This window comes from Jaculus jaculus, chromosome 7 (genome assembly GCF_020740685.1).
Source record: "Jaculus jaculus isolate mJacJac1 chromosome 7, mJacJac1.mat.Y.cur, whole genome shotgun sequence".
In the NCBI taxonomy this organism is placed as follows: Eukaryota; Metazoa; Chordata; class Mammalia; order Rodentia; family Dipodidae; genus Jaculus; species Jaculus jaculus.
Genome location: NC_059108.1, coordinates 140343916 through 140363861, shown reverse-complemented (window position 1 = coordinate 140363861; position 19946 = coordinate 140343916). Strand labels below are relative to the sequence as shown.

General features: G+C 45.4%; 1 protein-coding gene across 1 annotated transcript in view; it reads right to left on the bottom strand.

The window, feature by feature from the left end:
• Positions 1 to 18529, bottom strand: part of Sptlc2 (serine palmitoyltransferase long chain base subunit 2) — a 93523-nt gene extending 74994 nt beyond the window's left edge. Inside the window, exon 1 of the mRNA XM_004649379.3 lies at positions 18328 to 18529. Within this exon, the coding sequence (XP_004649436.1) occupies positions 18328 to 18456 (129 nt within the window). The 5' untranslated portion in view covers positions 18457 to 18529. The remainder of the gene's footprint in view (positions 1 to 18327) is intronic.
• Positions 18530 to 19946: the final 1417 nt, after the last annotated feature.

Here is a 19946-nt window from a genome sequence, read left to right as displayed (position 1 = left end):
AGATCAAACAGGCTATTTTATCCACAGCCTGCCAGCTGCCAACCATGTTCATAAAGTGCTTAAAAAGGTACTCTTTTTTTTGTTTTGGTTTTAAAGGCAAGATCTTACTCTAGCCCAGGCTGACCTGGAATTCACTATGTAGTCCCAGGGTGGCCTTAAACTCATGGCAATCCTCTTATGTCTTCCTCCCAAGGACTGGTATTAAAGGCATGCACCATCATGTCCAGCTCCAAAAAGGCACTCTTTATTTTTTCAATTATTATATTTTATTTATTTTTCAAGGTAGGGTATGACTCTAGCCCAGGTGGATCTGAAATTCACTCTGCAGCATTAGGCTGGCCTCAAACTTGCATCCTTCTACCTCTGCCTCCCAAATACTGAGATTAAAGGTATGCACCACCATGCCCAGCCCAAAAAGGTACTCTTAGACAAAGCCGCAATGGGAAATATAACCAATAGTTAAACCACGTACATCCATAAATGCTGTGTACAACCTAAAACTGTGTGGAAAGCAACATAAGAAATCAGCATAGAAACAGATAAGCAGAGAATGGACCCTTCAATACAATGTTCTAAAGTAGTTTCATTTTCCTTTTTACATACACTCAGCACATATTGCTGACACTGATTTTATTCACAATTTGGGCTAAAACAACTAGCAGCAGCACATGGCTATCATAAAACTGCCTCCAGACCTCAGGTGCTGGTGAAGAAGCACAGCCCCAAATTTCCTTTCGGAACTCCAAACTGACAATTCCACGTGCCTCTCTCTATCATTTAGATCCCATGGGCACCTCAAACTCAACAAACCTAAGGCTGAACTTGTTTCCCCATCTAGCCCCTCCCTCCAGCCCAGTCTGAGCCTCCTCTTCTATTATTACCTATTTTGGTCACCAGCATCACCATCCAGTCTACCCAGTCTCCCAAGTTTAAAGTTATCTTTAACTCCACCTTATTTTCTGGCTTCTAACCAGAATTAGTAATAAATTTTTATGCCTCAGATCCAGATCTTCTTGTTTGGCACCAGGGAATTTTGTTTACCCTCGTTTTACTTTTTTTTTTTTTTTTTGAGCCAGTGTCTCGCAGCCCAGGCTGGCCTCCAACTCCCTCTGTAGATGAGGGTAGCTTTGACTTCCTGATCTCTTTGCCTCCACCTCTCATGTGCTAGGATTACAGTGTGTACGACCACATCCAACTGTCACCAGGAAAGTTTAAGCAGCACGAAAATGTTGCCTATCTTGACACAGCACACACCAAGGTTAAAATTCACGTAACTATGCACTTCCACTATAGGCTAGCTTCTTGTACATAATACTGGTTCACGAAAGTAGCAGGCAGTGTGGTGGCGCACGCCTTTACCCCAGCACGTGGGAGGCAGAGGTAAGAGGATCACCGTGAGTTCAAGGCCAGCTTTGACTAGAGTGAAACCTTTCCTCAAAACAAAGGAACTTAACCAGGCGTGGAGGTGCTCGCCTTTACTCCCAACATTTAGGAGGCATAGATAGGAGGATTGCCATGAGTTTGAGGCCAACCTGAGACTACATAGTAAATTCCAGGTCAGCCTGAGCTAGAGTAAGACCCTACCTCAAAAAAGCCAAAAGAAAAAAAAAAAAAGAACAAACTAGTAGATCTAATTCCATAACAAATAATAATAATAACAATAATAATAAATCAGACTGGAGAGATGCCTTAGCGGTTAAGGTGCTTGTCTGCCAAAGCCTAACAACCTGGGTTTGACTCCCCACAACCCACATAAGCCAGATGCACAAGGTGTCACATGTATTTGGAGTTCATTTGCAGTGACTAGAGGCCCTGGTGTACCCATTCTCTCTTTCTCTCTCTCTAATAAATACATAAATAAAAATAAAATATATAAATAAATAAATCTCAGAGCCACTCCCTTCAACAGAGCATTGCAACATCCTCTTGCCATCTGGTTTTCCTTCTGCCAGGAGGACTCTCTCCACATTTCAAGAATCCTCCCCAAACAAACAGGCAAGCACTCCCCTACTCAAAAATTCTAGAAGAAAAAGTTTCAAGTCACCATGATGGCACCAACTAAATTTACAGCCTCTCTCATGGCACTACTGGTTCCTTCTTCCCACCTCCTAAATATTTCTTTCCATAGTCTTTCAAAAAAAAAAAAAAAAACAAAACAAAAGAAAACCTGAAATACTCCATAAATAATGTCCAATACTGAAAAGGAAAGAATACTCTCATGAATTTCTTTAGCCATTATCTTTAACGTTTTGTTTTAATTTTTTTGAGTTTTTCTTTTTTTTTTTTCTTTTGGAGTAGAGTCTCACTGTAGCCTAGGCGGACTTGGAACTCACTCTGTAGGCCTCGAACTCACAGTGATCCTCCTACCTCAGCCTCCCAACTGCTGTGATTAAAATTGTACACCACCATACCCGGTTATTTTTATCTTTTAACATTTGTTTCTTAAAAACAAAACATGAGGCTGGAGAGATGGCTTAGCGGTTAAGCGCTTGCCTGTGAAGCCTAAGGACCCCGGTTTGAGGCTCGGTTCCCCAGGTCCCACATTAGCCAGATGCACAAGGGGGCACACGCGTCTGGAGTTCGTTTGCAGAGGCTGGAAGCCCTGGCACGACCATTCTCTCTCTCTCCCTCTATCTGTCTTTCTGTCTGTGTCTGTCGCTCTCAAATAAATAAATAATTTTTAAAAATTTTTAAAAAAACATGATCTTATGTAATTACAGTAAAATTATCAAAATCAGGAAATAAATGTAATATAAATGGCTAGTCTACATATTATTGAGTTGTTGACAACTGTCCACATGTTGTACTTTATAGTAAAGTAAATTCTAGATTAGGTGGTGCATTCTGTCTCTAGTCTCAGGGAGGAAAAATCCAACAAAATTTAACTACAGTTTAAGTGACTTGGGACCCATTCAGGAAAAAGTTTTCAAGAGCCCAGCATGGTGGCACATGCCTTTAATCCCAGCATTTGGGAGGCAGAGGTAGGAGGATCACTGTGAGTTTGAGGCCACCTTGAGAATACATAGTGAATTCCAGCTCAGTCTGGGCTAGTGTGAAACCTTACGGGGAGGGGGGAGGGAGGGAGATTTTCCCAGACCACCAAAACACAAACTATGAAGTAAAACTTGGTAAATTTGATGATATAAAATTTCTGTATAGATCAGCATCAGAAATAAATTTTTTTCTAACTTCACATAATATCATCAAAAATTGAATAGGAGGACTAGAGAAATGGCTTAGTGGTTAAGCGCTTGCCTGTGAAGCCTAAGGACCTCGGTTTGAGGCTTATATTCCCCAGGACCCACACAGGCCAGATACACAAGGTGGCACATGCATCTGGAGTTCATTTGCAGTGACTGGAGGCCCTGGCGTGCCCATTCTCTTTCTCTCTCTCTCTCTGCCTGCCTGTTTCTCTCTGTCTGTCGTTCTCAAATAAATAAAAAGATACTGTATTTTAAAAAATAATTAGGACTGGAGAGATGGCTTAGCGGTTAAGCGCTTGCCTGTGAAGCCTAAGGACCCCGGTTCGAGGCTCGATTCCCCAGGACCCACGTTAGCCAGATGCACAAGGAGGCACATGTGTATGGAGTTCATTTGCAGTGGCTGGAGGCCTTGGCGTGCCCATTCTCTCTCTCTCTCTGCCTCTTTCTCTGTCTGTCACTTTCAAACAAAGAAACATAAAACAAAAATTAAAAAAAAATAATTAATAGGAGCCAGGTGTGGTGGCACACCTTTAATCCCAACATTCAAGAGGCAGAAGTAGAATTACTGTGAGTTCAAAGCCAACCTAAGACTACATAGTGTATTCCAGGTCAGCCTGAGCTAGAGTGAAACCCTACCTCGAAAACAACAAAAACAAAAAATTTAAATTAAACCTCCTCCGTGTAGACCAGCTCACAGAAAGCTGGAAAAAGCCACACTGCATGCAGTGCAATGGGGGGAGAGAGAAATCACCAGTGAAGATACTCAACAGTGGACACTGCAAGCCTTATATTTGGCCAGCCAGGCCAAATGAGCCAACAGCTTCAATAGTGGCAAGTCTGTTATGGGGGAAACCAACTGCCCTCTAATTGGACTGCAGGCCCGCTCCATGGGAGGGAATACATCCCTGATACTGAAAACCTACAACAGGGGTAGTCATGAGCCCCAGGGGTATAATGTCTGCTGCTGCCTGGCTAAATGTATATACTATATCAAACTGCTCAGTAAGCACTTCTCTTAATGTTCATACTCTCATATTAATGCTACTCTCACTTTTGGTTACAGAACCCTCTCTTTTCAAATGGCAATGACCTGGGGATGACTCAGAAAGCATCATGGTGCTGAGAAGATGTGACAGAGGAGTGCTCAGCACTGAAATATCTCAATCACACTTTCCAAGGCTCAGGGTCCATTGTGGAAGAGGTGGCAGAAAGAGTGTAAGAGCCAAAGGAAGGGTAGGACTCCTTACAACGTGCTCCTCCAGACACAAAATGACCTGGATATCTATGACCTCACAGAGCCTGAAACTATCTACACAAGACCATCAAATAGGAGGAAAAGATCATGACATCAAAATAAAAGAGAGACCGATTGAGAGGGGGAGGGGATATAATGGAGAATGGAGTATCAAAGAGGAAAGTGGGGGAAGGGAGGGAATTACCATGGGATATTGTTTACAATCATGGAAGTTGTCAATAAGAAAGAAAGAAAAAAAAATTATAGGAAACAAATTAATGAAAGAACGTCAAGAAGCCGCTTTGGTGCTTCACGGCTGTCACCTCAGTACCAGAAGGCTGAGGGAGAATCAGAGGTTCAAGACCAGTGTTGTATGGTGAGACCCTGCCCCCCCCCAAAAAAAAAAAAAAGCTGATGATGCCAGATTCCCATGCTACCATTCCTGCCCCATTTAAAGCTAAGCTGCCCCAAAGATTCCCACGCTACCACTACTGTCCTGTCGTAATCTGCACCGTCCCCCACACTTATGTTTTGTATGCCTGGTTCTTTGCTGATAGCACTACTTTGGGAGAGCCTGGAAACTCTGGGAGCTACAGACTTGCTGGGAAAGTAGAATACTGGTCTCTGGAGGTATGCCACCCCAATCTACTTCCTATCTTACTCTCTGCTGCTGCTGCTTCTTTATTTTTTTTTTCTTTTTACTCTCTACTTCTTGATTTGCCATGTGAAAGCCTGCATCACACGCTCCTGCTGCTGTGATCTGCCATGCTTCTCTGGCATGTCGAACTGCACCTTCTAAAACTACAGGGCAAATTGGGCTGGAGAAATGGCTTAGCGGTTAAGCGCTTGCCTGTGAAGCCTAAGGACCCCGGTTCGAGGCTCAGTTCCCCAGGTCCCACGTTAGCCAGATGCACAAGGGGGCGCACGCGTCTGGAGTTCATTTGCAGAGGCTGGAAGCCCTGGCGCACCCATTCTCTCTCTCTCTCTCTCCCTCTATCTGTCTTTCTCTCTGTGTCTGTCACTCTCAATTAAATAAAAAAAAAAAAAAACTACAGGGCAAATTAAACAGTGGCTTACATTGCTTGTATTAGATAACTAATACAGAAAAAGTATACAGAGGAGTGGGGTTCACTGCTGTAACAAAACGTATCACATGGTTCGTAGGCCTTCAGAACTGGTGTGTGGGCGAAATTGGTAAGGGTTTGGGATGAGAACTAGAAAAGCCCCAATGCCTTGCTCCACTGACTAGATGATTCCGATGAAGAGTTCAGAATACTGGAATGCCCACCACCTGGCATGGTGGCACACACCTTTAATCCTAGCACTCCTCAGGAGACTGAGGCAGGAGGACTGCTATGAGTTCAAGGCCAGACTGGGGGTACAGAATGAGTTCAAAGTCATCCTGGGCTAAAGTGAAACTCTGCCTCAAAAAGAGAGGGACTGTAAAGATGGCATGGTGATTAAGGAGCTTGCCTGCAAAATCTAAGGACCAGGTTTGACTCACCAGTACCCATGTAAGCAAGATGAACAAGGTGGTGCATGCATTTGAAGTTCGTTTGCACTGGCTAGAGACCCTGGTGTGCCCATTCATAGTCTCTCTCTCCCCCAAATAAATAAATAACACGAGCTGGGTGTAGTAGCACATACCTTTAACCCTAGCATTAGGAAGCAGAGAGAGGAGGATCACTGTGAGTTTGAGGCCAACCTGGGACTACACAGTGAGTTCCAGGTCAACCTGGGCTAGAAGAGTGAGACCCTACTTCAGGGGTGGGGGGGACCTGATGCCTCTGAATATACTTCAATGTATCTATATAATTTTGATGGAGAACCATTATTTTAAAATGTCTTCAAGTGGGCAGAGAACAAATTCCTCAGTAGTAAAGCACTTGCCTAGCATATAAAAAAGCCTGAGTTCAATCCTATTCATACACACACAAACACACAAAAATGTCTTGCACCTCTAGAAGCTTACTGGCTATGCAAACTGAATAAACTCCCTAGAAAAGTATAGAAAAGTTCTAAGAGCTTTGATTTTATTCTTTAAAATATTTTATTATTTATTTGAGAGAGAAGGAGAGAGGCAGATAAAGAAAGGGGGAAAAAATGGGCACGCTAGGGCTTCTAACCACTGCAAAAGAACTCCAGACCCACGTGCCACCTGGTGTATCTGGCTTATATGGGTCCTGAGGAATCAGATCTGGATTCTTTGGCTTTGTAAGCAAGTGCCTTAACCACTAAGCCATGCCTCCAGCCTCTAGGAGCTTTCAGGATAGAATCTGTAACTGTTGACCTTTTCCAGTTGAGAGTAATGAAAACAGACTGTAACAAAGCTAAAAACTTATTCAAAGAATATGGGTATACAAATGAAGGGGAGAGGGAGAATTGATGAGGACAAGGCTCAGAAGGATAGAAACTAGGAAACTCCGGCCTCTGTGGCATTAACCAGTGAATCTTTCCTTCTGGGCCTTGCTGGTCTACTGCACTTCAGACTCTCTTTACCAAAACTAAATTCTTTTTTTTTTTTAATTTTTTATTTATTTATTTGAGAGTGACTGACAGAGGGAGAAAGACAGATAGAGGGAGAGAGAGAGAATGGGCGCGCCAGGGCTTCCAGCCTCTGCAAACGAACTCCAGACGCGTGCGCCCCCTTGTGCATCTGGCTAACGTGGGACCTGGGGAACTGAGCCTCGAACCGGGGTCCTTAGGCTTCACAGGCAAGTGCTTAACCGCTAAGCCATCTCTCCAGCCCAAAACTAAATTCTTGAGAAGTTATTGGATTCCTTTGGCAAAGGTGTAGCCCTGCTAAACTGTTCCGGCCAAGGTGACCTCCCTACATACCAGGAAGTATTCTCAGTGAAGGGAAAGGGACGCAAACCGGGCTGGCTGCCTCTGCAGCAGTATACTCTGCCACACTAGGCAGGCTTGTGTAGGAAGGGCAAAGTGAACAGGGTAGACAACATGTCAGGAGACCAGGAGAGCACAGACTCTGTGGCCAAGCTGCACTTGTAAGCCAGGCTCCTGCCTGCATCTATTATATCCGATACTTACTGAGAGAGAAGAGCACTACAGAGGCAGCTTAGGTGGCAAGAGGGCAGCAGTAAGGCTAACACGGGGGCCGTGCCCCTCAGGTCCATGTGTATGATTGGCCCCCAGCTGATGGCATTCTGGGAAGTCAGAGAGCCCTAGCTCTTTTGCTTCTGATTCCAGTCTAGAGTTCCCGGCTTCCTAGCCCATGGCCACAAGGGCAACGAGTGTCTCCACTCCCGTCTGTATGGAACTGCTCTACCACGCTTTCTAACCGTGATAGACCGAACCCTCCAAAACTGTGAGGCAAAAGGACTCTTTCCTGCCTTAGGTATCACATATTTTCTTTTAAAATATTTGCATTTATTTATTTGTAAGCAGAGAGACAGACTAGATGCATCAGGGTCTCTTGCCACTGCAAACCAGATGCATGTGACATTTTATGCATTTGGGTTTATGTGGGTACTGGGAATCAAACCCTGGCCAGCAGGCTTTGCAAGCAAGCACCCTTAATCACTGAACCATGTCTCCAGCTGTGTCACATATTTTGTCACATGAGGAAATTAACGAAAACAGACAGACATCCTGCCCAGTGTGCACAGAATGTCGCTCAACTGGCATGGTCCAGTCTATACATAAAAGTCTCAAAGACTCCAGTTTGAGATTTTTAGTAGGAAACAGTCATGTCAAATGATGAGTGCTCTATAGTTACCTAGCTTCTGAAGTACTTCTTGGTCTGTTTTACATCAGATGTATATTGGCAAAACTTAAGAAATTTTAATTGCAAGCCAGGCATGATGGTGCACACCTTTAATTCCAGGAGGCAGAGTTAGGAGGATCACCATGAGTTTGAGGCACTGTGAGACTACATAGTGAATTTCAGGTCAGCCTGAGCTAAAGCAAAACCCTACCTTGGTGGGGGGGGGGGTCTAATTGCAAGCAAAAACACAGTCTCCATACTTCTCAGATTTTCCCTGTTGATAAAAGAGGACACTTCTAGAAGCATGCTCAGAGTGTGGTACAGCTTGTGTGACTGGCACAATTATTCTCTCCAGTATGTGTGGTATGCTGGGGAGAGGCTAGCAGACTTCAGTGAAATTCCAAAGAAAGGTCAGCTTCTTTAACCAGTTCTCAAGAGATGAAATCTATTGCCTTCCCTAATATCTAACTTAAATTCTCAAAAACTACCAACATAAGCCAAGCATTTAGCCCCAGTACTGAGTCTGAAGTAGGAGGTTCACCATGAGTTGGAGGCCAGCCTGGGCTAGAGGGAAACCCTGCCTTAAAGAAACAAACAAGCTGGACATGGTGGCATACGCCTTTAATCCCAGCACTCGGGAGGCAGAGGGAGGTGGATCGCTGTGAGTCTGAGGCTACCCTGGCACTACATAATGAATTCCAGATCAGCCTGGGCTAGAAATAGAGATGGTACCTCAAAAAGCCAAAGGGGGGGGGGACATAAAACAAACAGCCCGGTGTGGTGTCATATGCCTTTAATCCCACCACTCTGCGGAAGCAGAGATAGGATCCATGTAAATTCAAGGCCAGCCTGAAAGTGCACAGTGAATTCCTCCTGGTCAGCCAGGGCTAGTGTGAGAACTCACCATGGAAAAAAACAAAAACAAACAAGGTGCTGGAGAGACTGCTCAGTGCCTGCTTGCAGAGCCTGACTGTGCAGGTTTGATTCCCCAGTATCATGGAAAGCACAAAGTGGCACATGCACCTGGAGTTTACTTGCAGTAGCAGGAGGCTCTGGCATACCTATTCTCTTTCTCTCTGCCTCTTTCTTTCAATTATTTATTTGTAATAATTATTTATTTATTTATAAAAATATTTAAAAACAAGTACTGGAGAGATGACTCAGCTGTTAAGGCACTTGCCTGCAAAACCTAAGGACCTGGGTTTGATTCCCCAGTACTCATGTCAATTCAGATGCACAAAGTGGTGCATGCACCTGGAGTCTGTTTGCAGCAAGAGGCCCTGGCGCACCCATCTTATAAAAAAAAATAAAAGAAAGAAGGCTGGAGGAAGCCTTGCCCACAGTATGCACACAAAATAATGAATTCCATGGCTTCTGATTGCCTGAAAACACTGTGTGTCCTCCTTAATGAAATAACCTCCATATCCTTAGGCTTTCTCACAGCACTTCCTGTCAACTGCATTTTTTGCACACTTGGTTTTCAGCAATATACATGGGAGGGAGGGGGCTGCATGTGTGTCTACTCCAAGGAGCACCCTTGGTACCTCTTCTAGCTTAAGGCTCTCCTCTATCTACTTTGCCAACTCTAAACTTCAACTACCACCCATTCTCCCAACGAACATGTCCTGACCTATTACACAGCATGCACAATGTCAAATCTCAGATGTTTGGTTAAGAATTTACTAATTAGTCTGCAACAGGATTCTTTAGACTGATTCAAGATCATCACATTTAAAGATTAGCACTTTATTCAACAGCTTCTAACCTTTCCAGATGACAAAAACTGTTGCAACTTTCCCCAGTCTCAATGTGGAGTAAGGCTGGAACACAGCTACAGTCACAGTATAACTGCATATCTCGTTGCACTTACAAGTTATGTTTATTTATTTGTTTGTTTGAGAGACGGGAAGGAGGGAAGGGGGAGGGAGACAATGGGCATGCCAGGGCCTCCAACTGCTGCAAACGAACTCCAGACAAATGCACTACCTTATGCATCTGGCTTACATAGGTCCTGGGGAAATGAACCTGAGTTCTTAGGCTTTGCAGGCAAGTGCCTTAACCAGTAAGCCATCTCTCCAGCCCACACTCAGAAGTTATCAAAAATGGTACTACGGCTGAAGAGATGACTTAGCAGTTAAGGCACTTGCCTGCGAAGTCTAAGGATCCAGGTTTGATTCCCCAGTACCCACAAAAGTCAGATGCATATTGTGGCACATGCATCTGGAGTTGGTTTGCAGTGGCTAGACGCCCTGGCCTGCCCAGTCCCTGATAATAAAAAGACGATGCTAATGCTTTAAGACCCTTCAGTAAATCTGCAGTAGTCCTACAATCATAGTGGGACTTAAAAGTAGCTTTAGAGACAGCAACCAGGGTCAAGAGCAAAGAGCTTCTTAATCATCACAAATTGCAAATTGTACCATAAAAACTTCTGAGAAACTATTCAGAAGGCAACTGACCTTTGTGGCCACAAACCATTTATTTAATCAAGCAAGGCACACCCACTCAGCAGGCCAACACTGCTTCTTCCCATCCCTCTCAATTGCCCATTCTACCAATGAACACTGCTGCTTTCTTTCAAACACTGAATCTAATTCAATTAACCAATTAGCTCTCTTGCTCAGAACACAGAGAGCTTTTGGTGTACCTGAGGCCACCTTAAAAAATGAGCAAGTCTAGCCCTCCCTGATCATCCAAGTTTTAAAATACCATCTGAAGAACGAAGTTTATACATTTCCTAATTTTTTTGTTTTGTTTTGTTTTTCAAGGTAGGGTCTCACTCAAGCCCAGGCTGACTTGGAATTCACTATGTCAGTCTCAGGCTGTCCTCAAACTCACAGTGATCCTCCTCCCAAAAATTCTTATTAAAGAAACTTCCTGAATGCCACAAATGACTGGAATCACTGAGATCCACTTGGTTAAATCCAAATGTTCTTGGAGCATAATGTTCAGGAGCATAATGCACCTGAAATGAAAATGTTATCATACAAGCCATCAGTAGTTACATTACTTGTGCAAAGTCCTGAGGCTTTCAGGATGTCTCATTAGGCCTGTCAAACCTGAACAGGGACAGCGCCTGCTCTGGCTACTCCTCCTGCTCTCCTGCCTCACCACCAACCTCTCCTTCCCAACTACCACAGTGAAATTCCCAGTTACTGTTTCCCTTCAAGGCAAACAAAGCTAGTAGCTATTCAGTAAACGACCTCAGTTATGTATGCATGACCTTTTCACCTTGTATTGCTTCCCCTTTGCTTATCTTACTACACAGCTCTGCTCCATTGCCTCCATGAGACAGACTCCTCCTTACTAACTGCTGTCTGACCAGAAGACTTCCATTCCTCTACCACTTCATTAAAAGTCTCCCTAAGGGAGGGCTGGTGAGATGGCTTAGCAGTTAAGGCACTTGTCTGCGAAGCCTAAGGACCCAGGTTCAATTCCCCAGAACCTACATAAGCCAGATGCACACTGTAGCACATGAGTCTGGAATGCACTTGCAGTACCTAGAAGCCCTGGCACACCCACCCTCTCTCTATATATAATAAATAAATATAAAATATTTTGCTGGGTGTAGTGACACACACCTTTAATCCCAGCACTGGGGAGGTAAAATGTCTTCCCAAGGGGAAGTTAAACTCAAAACTGTCCCAAAAGCAGACTGTTTTCCCCCTTTCATACTTACTGAGTCCTAATCTAAAAATTTCTACAAAACTCTGGATTTGAGGTCAGCTCTGCAGGAGGGAATTCATGCCTAGCACTGAAAACCTACTCAAAAGCCTGTGGCTGGGAATGTCATAGGCCCTGGGGGTTTGACGGTTGTTTGGCTAAATGGGTATGTTGTACCCATTGAAACTGCCCTCTAAATATTGATGTTGATGCCCACATATTAGTGCTTCTCTCACTTTTGATATGAGAAGCTCCTCTTTTCAGATGACCATGATCACTGGAGAGACTCAAAACCCATCACGACTGCTGAAAAGTGACAGCTGAGGGTGCAACATTAAATAAAACATTTCTATCACACTCTCCAAGGCTCAGGGACCATTGTGGAAGAGGTGGAAAGACTGTAACAGGCAAAGGATGGGGAAGAGTGCTTTGCAATACATTCTTGACTTCACAGGGGCCGTTGTTACCTGCATAATACTGGTCTCATCAACATGTCATGGATTACGGTGGGGAAAAAAATGACATCAAAATAGAAGATGGACTAGTTTGAAAGAAGGGGCTCATGGGGTAGTAGGTACATAAAGTAATGAGAGGGGAGTATGATCAAAATACATTAAGTACATGTCTGAAAATTACATATTTTTAATTTGCATAAAGAATGGAAGGTCTTTTAAAAAGTGTTGGTGGGATGGAGAGATGACTTGGTGGTCAAGGCACTTGCCTGCAAAGCCTAAGGACCCATGTTCAAATTCTCCAGGTCCCAGGTAAGCCAGACAAAGATGAGGCAAGCACAAGGTCACACGCGCCCACTAGGTGGAGCAAGCGTCTGGAGTTTGATTGCAGTGCCTGAGACTGTGGTGTGCCAATTCTCTCCTAGACCCTCCTCTTTCACTAAAATGAAAAAGTAAAAATAAAAAGTGTTGGTGGGCTGGAGAGGTGGCTTACTGGTTAAGGTGTATGCCTACAAAGCCTAAGGACCCAAGTTCAATTCTCGTAAACCAGATGCACAGGTGGTGCATGCATCTGGAGTTCCTTTGCAGTAGCTGGAGGCCCTGGTGCACCCATTCTCACTCACTCACTCTCTCTCTCTCTCCCCGCCTCTTCCTGTCTCAAATAAATAAAAAAAAAAAGTAAAAATGTTGAAAGTGTTGGTAATGTGTCTTGCAAATAAAGTTTTCTAATAAAACAAAATGTGGCTCTTACTTGTTTAATCAAATGTTAGATTCACAGAAAGAAATCCTTAGCAATTAAGCTCATGAATAATGCAATTTGCTATCAAATAAATTTGCTGCAAATGCCTGAATGTCTTTAAAAACAAGATAGCAGGCTGGAGAGATGGCTTAGCAGTTAAGGCACTTGCCTACAAAGCCAAAGGACCTAGGTTCAATTCCCCAGGACCCACATAAGCCAGATGCACAAGGTGGCACATGTGTCTGGAGTTTGTCTGCAGCAGCTGGCATGCCTATTCTCTCTCTCTCTCTCTATTTGCCTCTTTCTCTCTTTCTCTCAAATAAATAAAATAAAAGTAAAATATAGAGCTGGAGATGGCTTAGCAGTTAAGACACTTGCCTGCAAAGCCTAAGGACTGAGGTTCAATTCTCCAGTACCCACATAAGCCAGATGCACAATGTGATACATGCGTCTGGAGTTCATTTGCAGTGGCAAGAAGCCCTGGCACAGCCATTCCCTCTCTGTCTGTCTCTCTTCTCTCTACCTCCCTCTGCTTGAAAATAAGTAAATATTTATATATATGTGTATGTGCATGTATGTGTATATATATATATGTATGTATGTATGTATGTGTGTGTATGTAGGCATATACATATTTTAAAAAAACAGGATAGAAGGCTGGAGAGATGGCTTAGTGGTTAAGACACTTGCCTGCAAAAATTAAGGACCCAGGTTCGATTCCCCAGTACCCATGTAAGCCAGATGCATGTGGTAGCACATGCATCTGAAGTTCATTTTCAGCAGCTGAAAGCCTTGGTGTGCCCATTCTCTATCTGCCTCTTTCTCTATTTATTTATCAAATAAATAAATAAAAATAACAGCCTGGAGAGATGGCTTAGCAGTTAAGCGCTTGCCTGTGAAGCCTAAGGACCCCAGTTCAAGGCTCAATTCCCCAGTACCTCCATAAGCCAGATACACAAGGTAGTGCAAGCATCTGGAGTTCACTTGCAGTGGCTGGAGGTTGGTGCGCCCATTCTCTCTTTCTCTGCCTCTTTTTCTCTCTGTCACTCTCAAATAAATAAATAACAAGAATTTAAAAAATACCAGCTTTGCATGGCCACTGAGAAATCCTGCTAGAACTGACCTGATAACCTCCTCCATGTAGACGAGTTGACAGAAAGCTAGAAGAAACCATTCTACATGTAGTTCAATGGGAGAAAAGAGATACCACCAGTGAAGATACTCAACAGTGGACACTGCAAGCCTTATATTTGGCCAGCTAGGCCAAATGAGCCAACGGGTGCCATAGTGGCATGTCAATCATGGTGGAAACCAACTGCCCTCCAATTGGACTGGAGGCCCACTCCATGGGGGGAAACACATCCCTGATACTGAAAACTTAAAACAGGGGTAGTCATGAGCCCTAGGGGTGTAGCATCTGCTAATGTCTGGATAAATGTATATATTATGCTTATCAAACTGCCCAGTAAGCACTTCTCTTAATATTCATACCCTTATATTAATGCTACTCTCACTTTAGGTAGAGAATCTTCTCTTTTCAAATGGCAGTGACCTTGGGACAATTCAGAAGGTATCATAGTGCTGGAAAGAAGTGACTGGAGTACTGAGTAACATCTTGATCACACCTTCCAAGGCTCAGGGTCTAATGCAGAAGAGGTGGTGGAAACAATGTAAGAGCCAAAGGAAGGGTAGGACTCTGTACAATGTGCTCCCTCCAGACATAAAATGGCCTGGATATCCATGACCTCATAGTGCCTGACATTACCTGCACAAGACCATCATAAGAGGAGGAAAAGATCATGACATCAAAATAAAAGATGGACTGATTGAGATGGGGAGGGGATATGATGGAGAATGGAATTTCAAAGGGGAAAGGGGAGGGAGGGAGGATATTACCATGGGATATTTTTTATAAGCATGGAAAACGTTAATAAAATTGAGGAAAAAAATACCAGCCTAGAGCTGGGTGTGGCGGCGCACGCCTTTAATCCCAGCACTCGGGAGGCAGAGGTAGGAAGGAGGATTGCCATGAGTTCGTGGCCACCCTGAGACTCCACAGTGAATTCCAGGTCAGCCTGAGCTAAAGTGAGACCCTACCTCGAAAAAGAAAAAAATACCAGCCTAACAAAACAAAAAATTGGTCTTAGCGAACTTTTACAAAGGATCCCTTAAAGGTTCTTTCCAATTCTATTTCCAGCACTTTTCTTAAGGCTAGTTACCTTTTACCTCAAATAAAGACCAATCAATGCTACTCCCACGCCTTTGAATGACAGAGGAAAAATGACTCTTCATTGTTCAACTACTACTCTTGTGAAAACTGTGTCTACTGTCATCACTGAACAGTAGTAACCTCTGACTGTTTCATAACTCCTATGACAGCATCTGTTTAACCAAACTCAACCCCAGTCCAGGAAGTACTCTTTAAATACATGCTTCATCCCTTCAACCTCCTAGAGAGTGTGCAGAAAACTTACAAGCTGGCAGAGTGCTTCCTGGGTTCGCCCCAGCACCGCATAAGCCAAGGATGACAGCACATGCCTGTAATCCCAGCCCTGGGGAACTGGTGAAGGGGGATCAGTTCAAGGTCATTCTCTGACAAAAAGGGGGCCGAAATCCAACCTGGGCTACAAGTCCTGTTTCAAAACTCTTAAACTGGGTATGGTGGTGCAGGCCTTTAATCCCAGCACTGGGGTTGGCAGAGGTAGGAGGATTACCATGAGTTCAAGGCCACCCTGAGAATACATAGTGAATTCTAGGTCAGCTTGGACTAGAGTGAGACCCTACCTTGAAAAATAAAAAGTAAAATAAATTAAGTTATTTTAGAAGTGACTGCTTCTCAGGCTCAAAGTTCACTTAGCAATTAAGGCACTTGCCTGCAAAGCCCAAGGACCCAGGTTTGATTACCCAGTATCCATGTAAAGCCAGATGCACAATGTGGTGCATGTGTCTAGAGTTCATTTATTGGTGACTGGAGGCCCTGGTGTGCTCATTCTCTCTCTCTCTCACTCTCTCAAATAAATTAATTTAATTAAATTAAATCTTTAAGTGGCTGTTTCTTCTTAAAAAGAAAAAGCCTGTAAATGTTCAACATCTCTCCTATTCATTAAAAGGCAAATGTTGGGACATGTAATGACTTCACATTCCAATCATGTTACACTCAGTGTCACAGAGAAATCTTGACACCTGCCCACCCAATATCTTATTAGGTGTATTTTGAGATGTAACTGACAGCACCCCACCCTGAATGAAAGGCGAGACAGGCACAAGTGAGACAGAGCATTAGCACCTATCTTTAACAAATTTAAATTTTTGTTTCATTTTTTGTTTTTCCAGGTAGAGTCTCACTCTAGTCCAGGCTGACCTGGAAATCGCTATGTAGTCTCAGGCTGGCCTCGAACTCATGGCGATCCCCTTACCTCTGCCTCCCAAGAGCTGGGATTAAATGCCCCACAAACTTGAAATATTTTTGTTACTAGATCTTATCCCTCTAGACAAATGTGTACAGGTCTACAGAGGGGAAGTCTGTTTTAAAACAATCTGTGAAAAAACAGTTTCTAGAAGGGATACTACAGCCCTTAGAGCAATCCACTAGAACATTCTTCCAAATGCCACCAATGTGCCTTGAGTGAAACTCTTCACTAAAATAGATCCCAAAGACTCAGCCAGATGTTACTGTCATGAATTTTTATTTGGGAGGAGGGGGAGCGGGAAGGTTAAAGACTAAGTTTCATATGTATCATATGTACCCCAGGCTAGCCTTGAATTCTCTTTCCCACCTCAGCCTCTCAGGCCCTGGATGACAGGTGTGCATCACCACACCCAGCTAGTCAGAGTTTTAAATTTCATTTTAGCAACTTGATATTTCTTCATCTTATTAATTGGCAATCTCTAAGAAATACCATACCTACAAATGCCTAAATTGTTGATTTCCAAGGGAAGAACTTGATTTACTATTTAATCAGACTAGAACCTGGTGACTGAAAAGCACACTCCAACACAAAGCACATGCCACTAGCTTTTTCAGACCTCCTTTTTCCTCTTAAAAACCATACCTCATTCGCTTGTTATTTTCTACCTCTAACCACTGAATTTCTCTGATACAGTCTATACCACAACAATGCTGTCCTATCAGCCTTTTATGCTACTAGGAAAAACAAATTCTTCCACAGCGCCTAATGAATTGATTTTTATCACATCCTCTCTTACATAATTATTTCTTAAAAAGTGTACTGTCAGCCTCAATACTTCCAAGTGACCTACAGATATCCTTTATTTTCCATGTCATAGCAAACAGTAACACGTTTATCTATCACTGCTACTGTTTGGGGGAGCAGGTTACTGGAGACCGATGCTACAGCCTATCATCAAAAAAAATAAATGGATAGATATGGAGCCTGTCCCCATCCTATCGAAACTGCAACAGTCACAGTCCTGCTAAAGCAAACAGGGCACTTACAAATGTTTCAGAGCGCACGCCTTTAATCCCAGCACTCTGGGAGGCAAAGGTAGGAGGATCGCGGCGAGTTCGGGGCCAGCCTGAGACTACATAGTGAATTCCAGGTCACCTCGGGCTAGAGTGAGACCCTACCTTGGGGGTTTGCGAGGAAGAGTGAAGTTGATAATTCAACCTTGGTTACTTAATCACCCTCTGTACGGTACCTCTGGGCTCCTGGGCTCCCGAAGTCCAGCCTGTGGGGAGCACGGGCTGGGCGGGGGTGTGTGTGTGTGTGTGTGTGTGTGTGTCACCCCAAGTAGAGAAAGAGGACAAGGCTTTCCAGGAATAGTAGGGGGTTTCCTTGGTCAGATGGACGGTCCAAGCGGGGTCTTGTGGATGGAGGGAGCCCACGATGTGGGAGGAAGGAGCTGCCTGGATGTGCTTCCACCCGCCCACCTCCTAACTTTCCCTGATGCCTCGCTGGCCCCCGGGGCTGGCTTTCCTCGCAGGGCTGCAGGACACTCGAGGAAGCGGCTACGGGAGGGCGTTGAGGAGGATCCCTGCCGGGCTCCGAGGACTCCCTCGGTCTCCCCGCACTTGTCGGGGTGCGGGATCCGCGGAGGGGAAGGAAAGCCGGGCCTGCCGCGGGCGGGCGGGCTGGGCAAGACCTCCAGACGCGCGCACGCCGGCAGCCCCGCGCTCCCGGAGGCCCGCTCACCCGCCGCCGGCGCACCTGAGCCGCACCCGGACCACCGCGGCGGGCGACCCGGCCCCACGCCGCGCCTTCCGCCTCCCGCCCGGTCCTGGCGCCAGCTCGCGGGGTCGCGGCCCACCGCCTCGAGTCGGCCCGGCCTCACCCGGCCGCCCGGTCCGGTCGTACCTGACTGGCAGCGGCGGCGGCGGCGACGGCTCCGCTCCTCACGTACCCGTTCCGCAACTCCCCGTTCGCCACGCAGCCGTTCGCCCGCACGGGGCGGCGACAACAGCAGCCTCCCGGCTCCGGCCGCATCGTCCCGGTAGCACCAGCCGTAGGGTAGACTCTGCGGAGCGCGGCGGCGGCGGCGTCGGCGCCAACTCCCGCTCCGCACCGCACCGCACCGCACCCACCTCCCCGAAACCGGAAATGGCTGCAGCGCCGCCGCCAATTCCCGGTCGGGCCGTCACTCGGGGGCGGGGCCAGCTGAAAGGACGCGCGGCTCACGCAAGGACCGGCGATCAAGGGACCTCACGGGCGGGGCGGGGCCTGGGGGGGGCCTAGGACATCTGACCAATCGGGTGGAAGGGAAGGTTCCTTTTGACCAATCATGGCAGAGAGCAAAGCTGCTTGCCGATATAGAGGGGGCTTCTTCGGGGTGATGGAACGCGTGAGCTTGGCACCTGATTGGAGCCCAAACCAGATCATAGGTAGGGCTTTGCTGCTGAATGGTCCAGACTTTGGAGGGGGCGGGGCCCAGAGAGAAGTAGCCAATTAAAGTGGGAGGAACGGATGAGGGGCGGAGTCTGAGTTTCCAGCGGCTCCCGGTTCTCCCGCACAGGTGGTGCAGGTAACCCTCTCGCTGCCCTTTCCTCCAGGGAGGTTCTTGGCTTGAATCCAAGCCCAAGACGGGCATCGCCTTTATTTCATTAGCAAATTCCTCTGCGGGTGTCAGTAGAATGTCTTTTTGGCGATACCATACCATTCATCAGTATACACCACACATCACAGTTCTTAAGTAAAAATTCGAATGTCTCCTTGGGCGCAGTACTTGGCTCAGGTTTTTCGCTTACAATTTCCTTTAAAGACTTTCCTTGAAAGTCAGGAAGTTTGACCCAGTACCAAGTCTTCCATGAACTGAAAGCTAAAGCTTCAGGATTTAACTACTTTAAGAGTCAGCGTCTTTAAAAATGGAGTTAATACTGCCTGCTCCCTAGACTCATTGCACAAATTATGTTAGTAAAACACCTGTCAAAACTCCTGACCCTGGGGCTGGAGAGATAAGCCATAAGACCTAAGGCGCTTGCCTACCAACCCTAATGACCCGGGTTCGGTTCACCAGCACCCATGTAAGCCAGATGCACAGGGTGGCGCGTGCATCTAGAATTCGCGTGCAGCATCTGGAGGCCCAGGCATGCCCACTTCTCGCTTTCCCTGAAAAAAATAATAATAATAAGCGGTGGCTCACGCCCTATCGCCGTGAGTTCAAGACCACCCTGAGACTACACAGCGAATTCCAGGTCAGCCGGGGCTAGAGTGAAACCCTACCTTAAAAAACAAAATTAATTAATTAATTAAAATATTTGTAAATACCTGAGCTGGAAAGATGGTTCAGTGGTTAAGGTTAGGCGCTTGCCTATGAAACGTAACAACCAGGGTTCCATTCCCTAGTACCCGCATAAAGCGGGAGTCTGGAGTTCATTTGCAGTTGCTGAAAGCCCTGGCACACCCATTCTCTGTCTGTCTCTTCTCTCACTCTCTCTCTCTCTCTGCTTGCAAATAAATAAAGATGTTAAAAAAAAAAA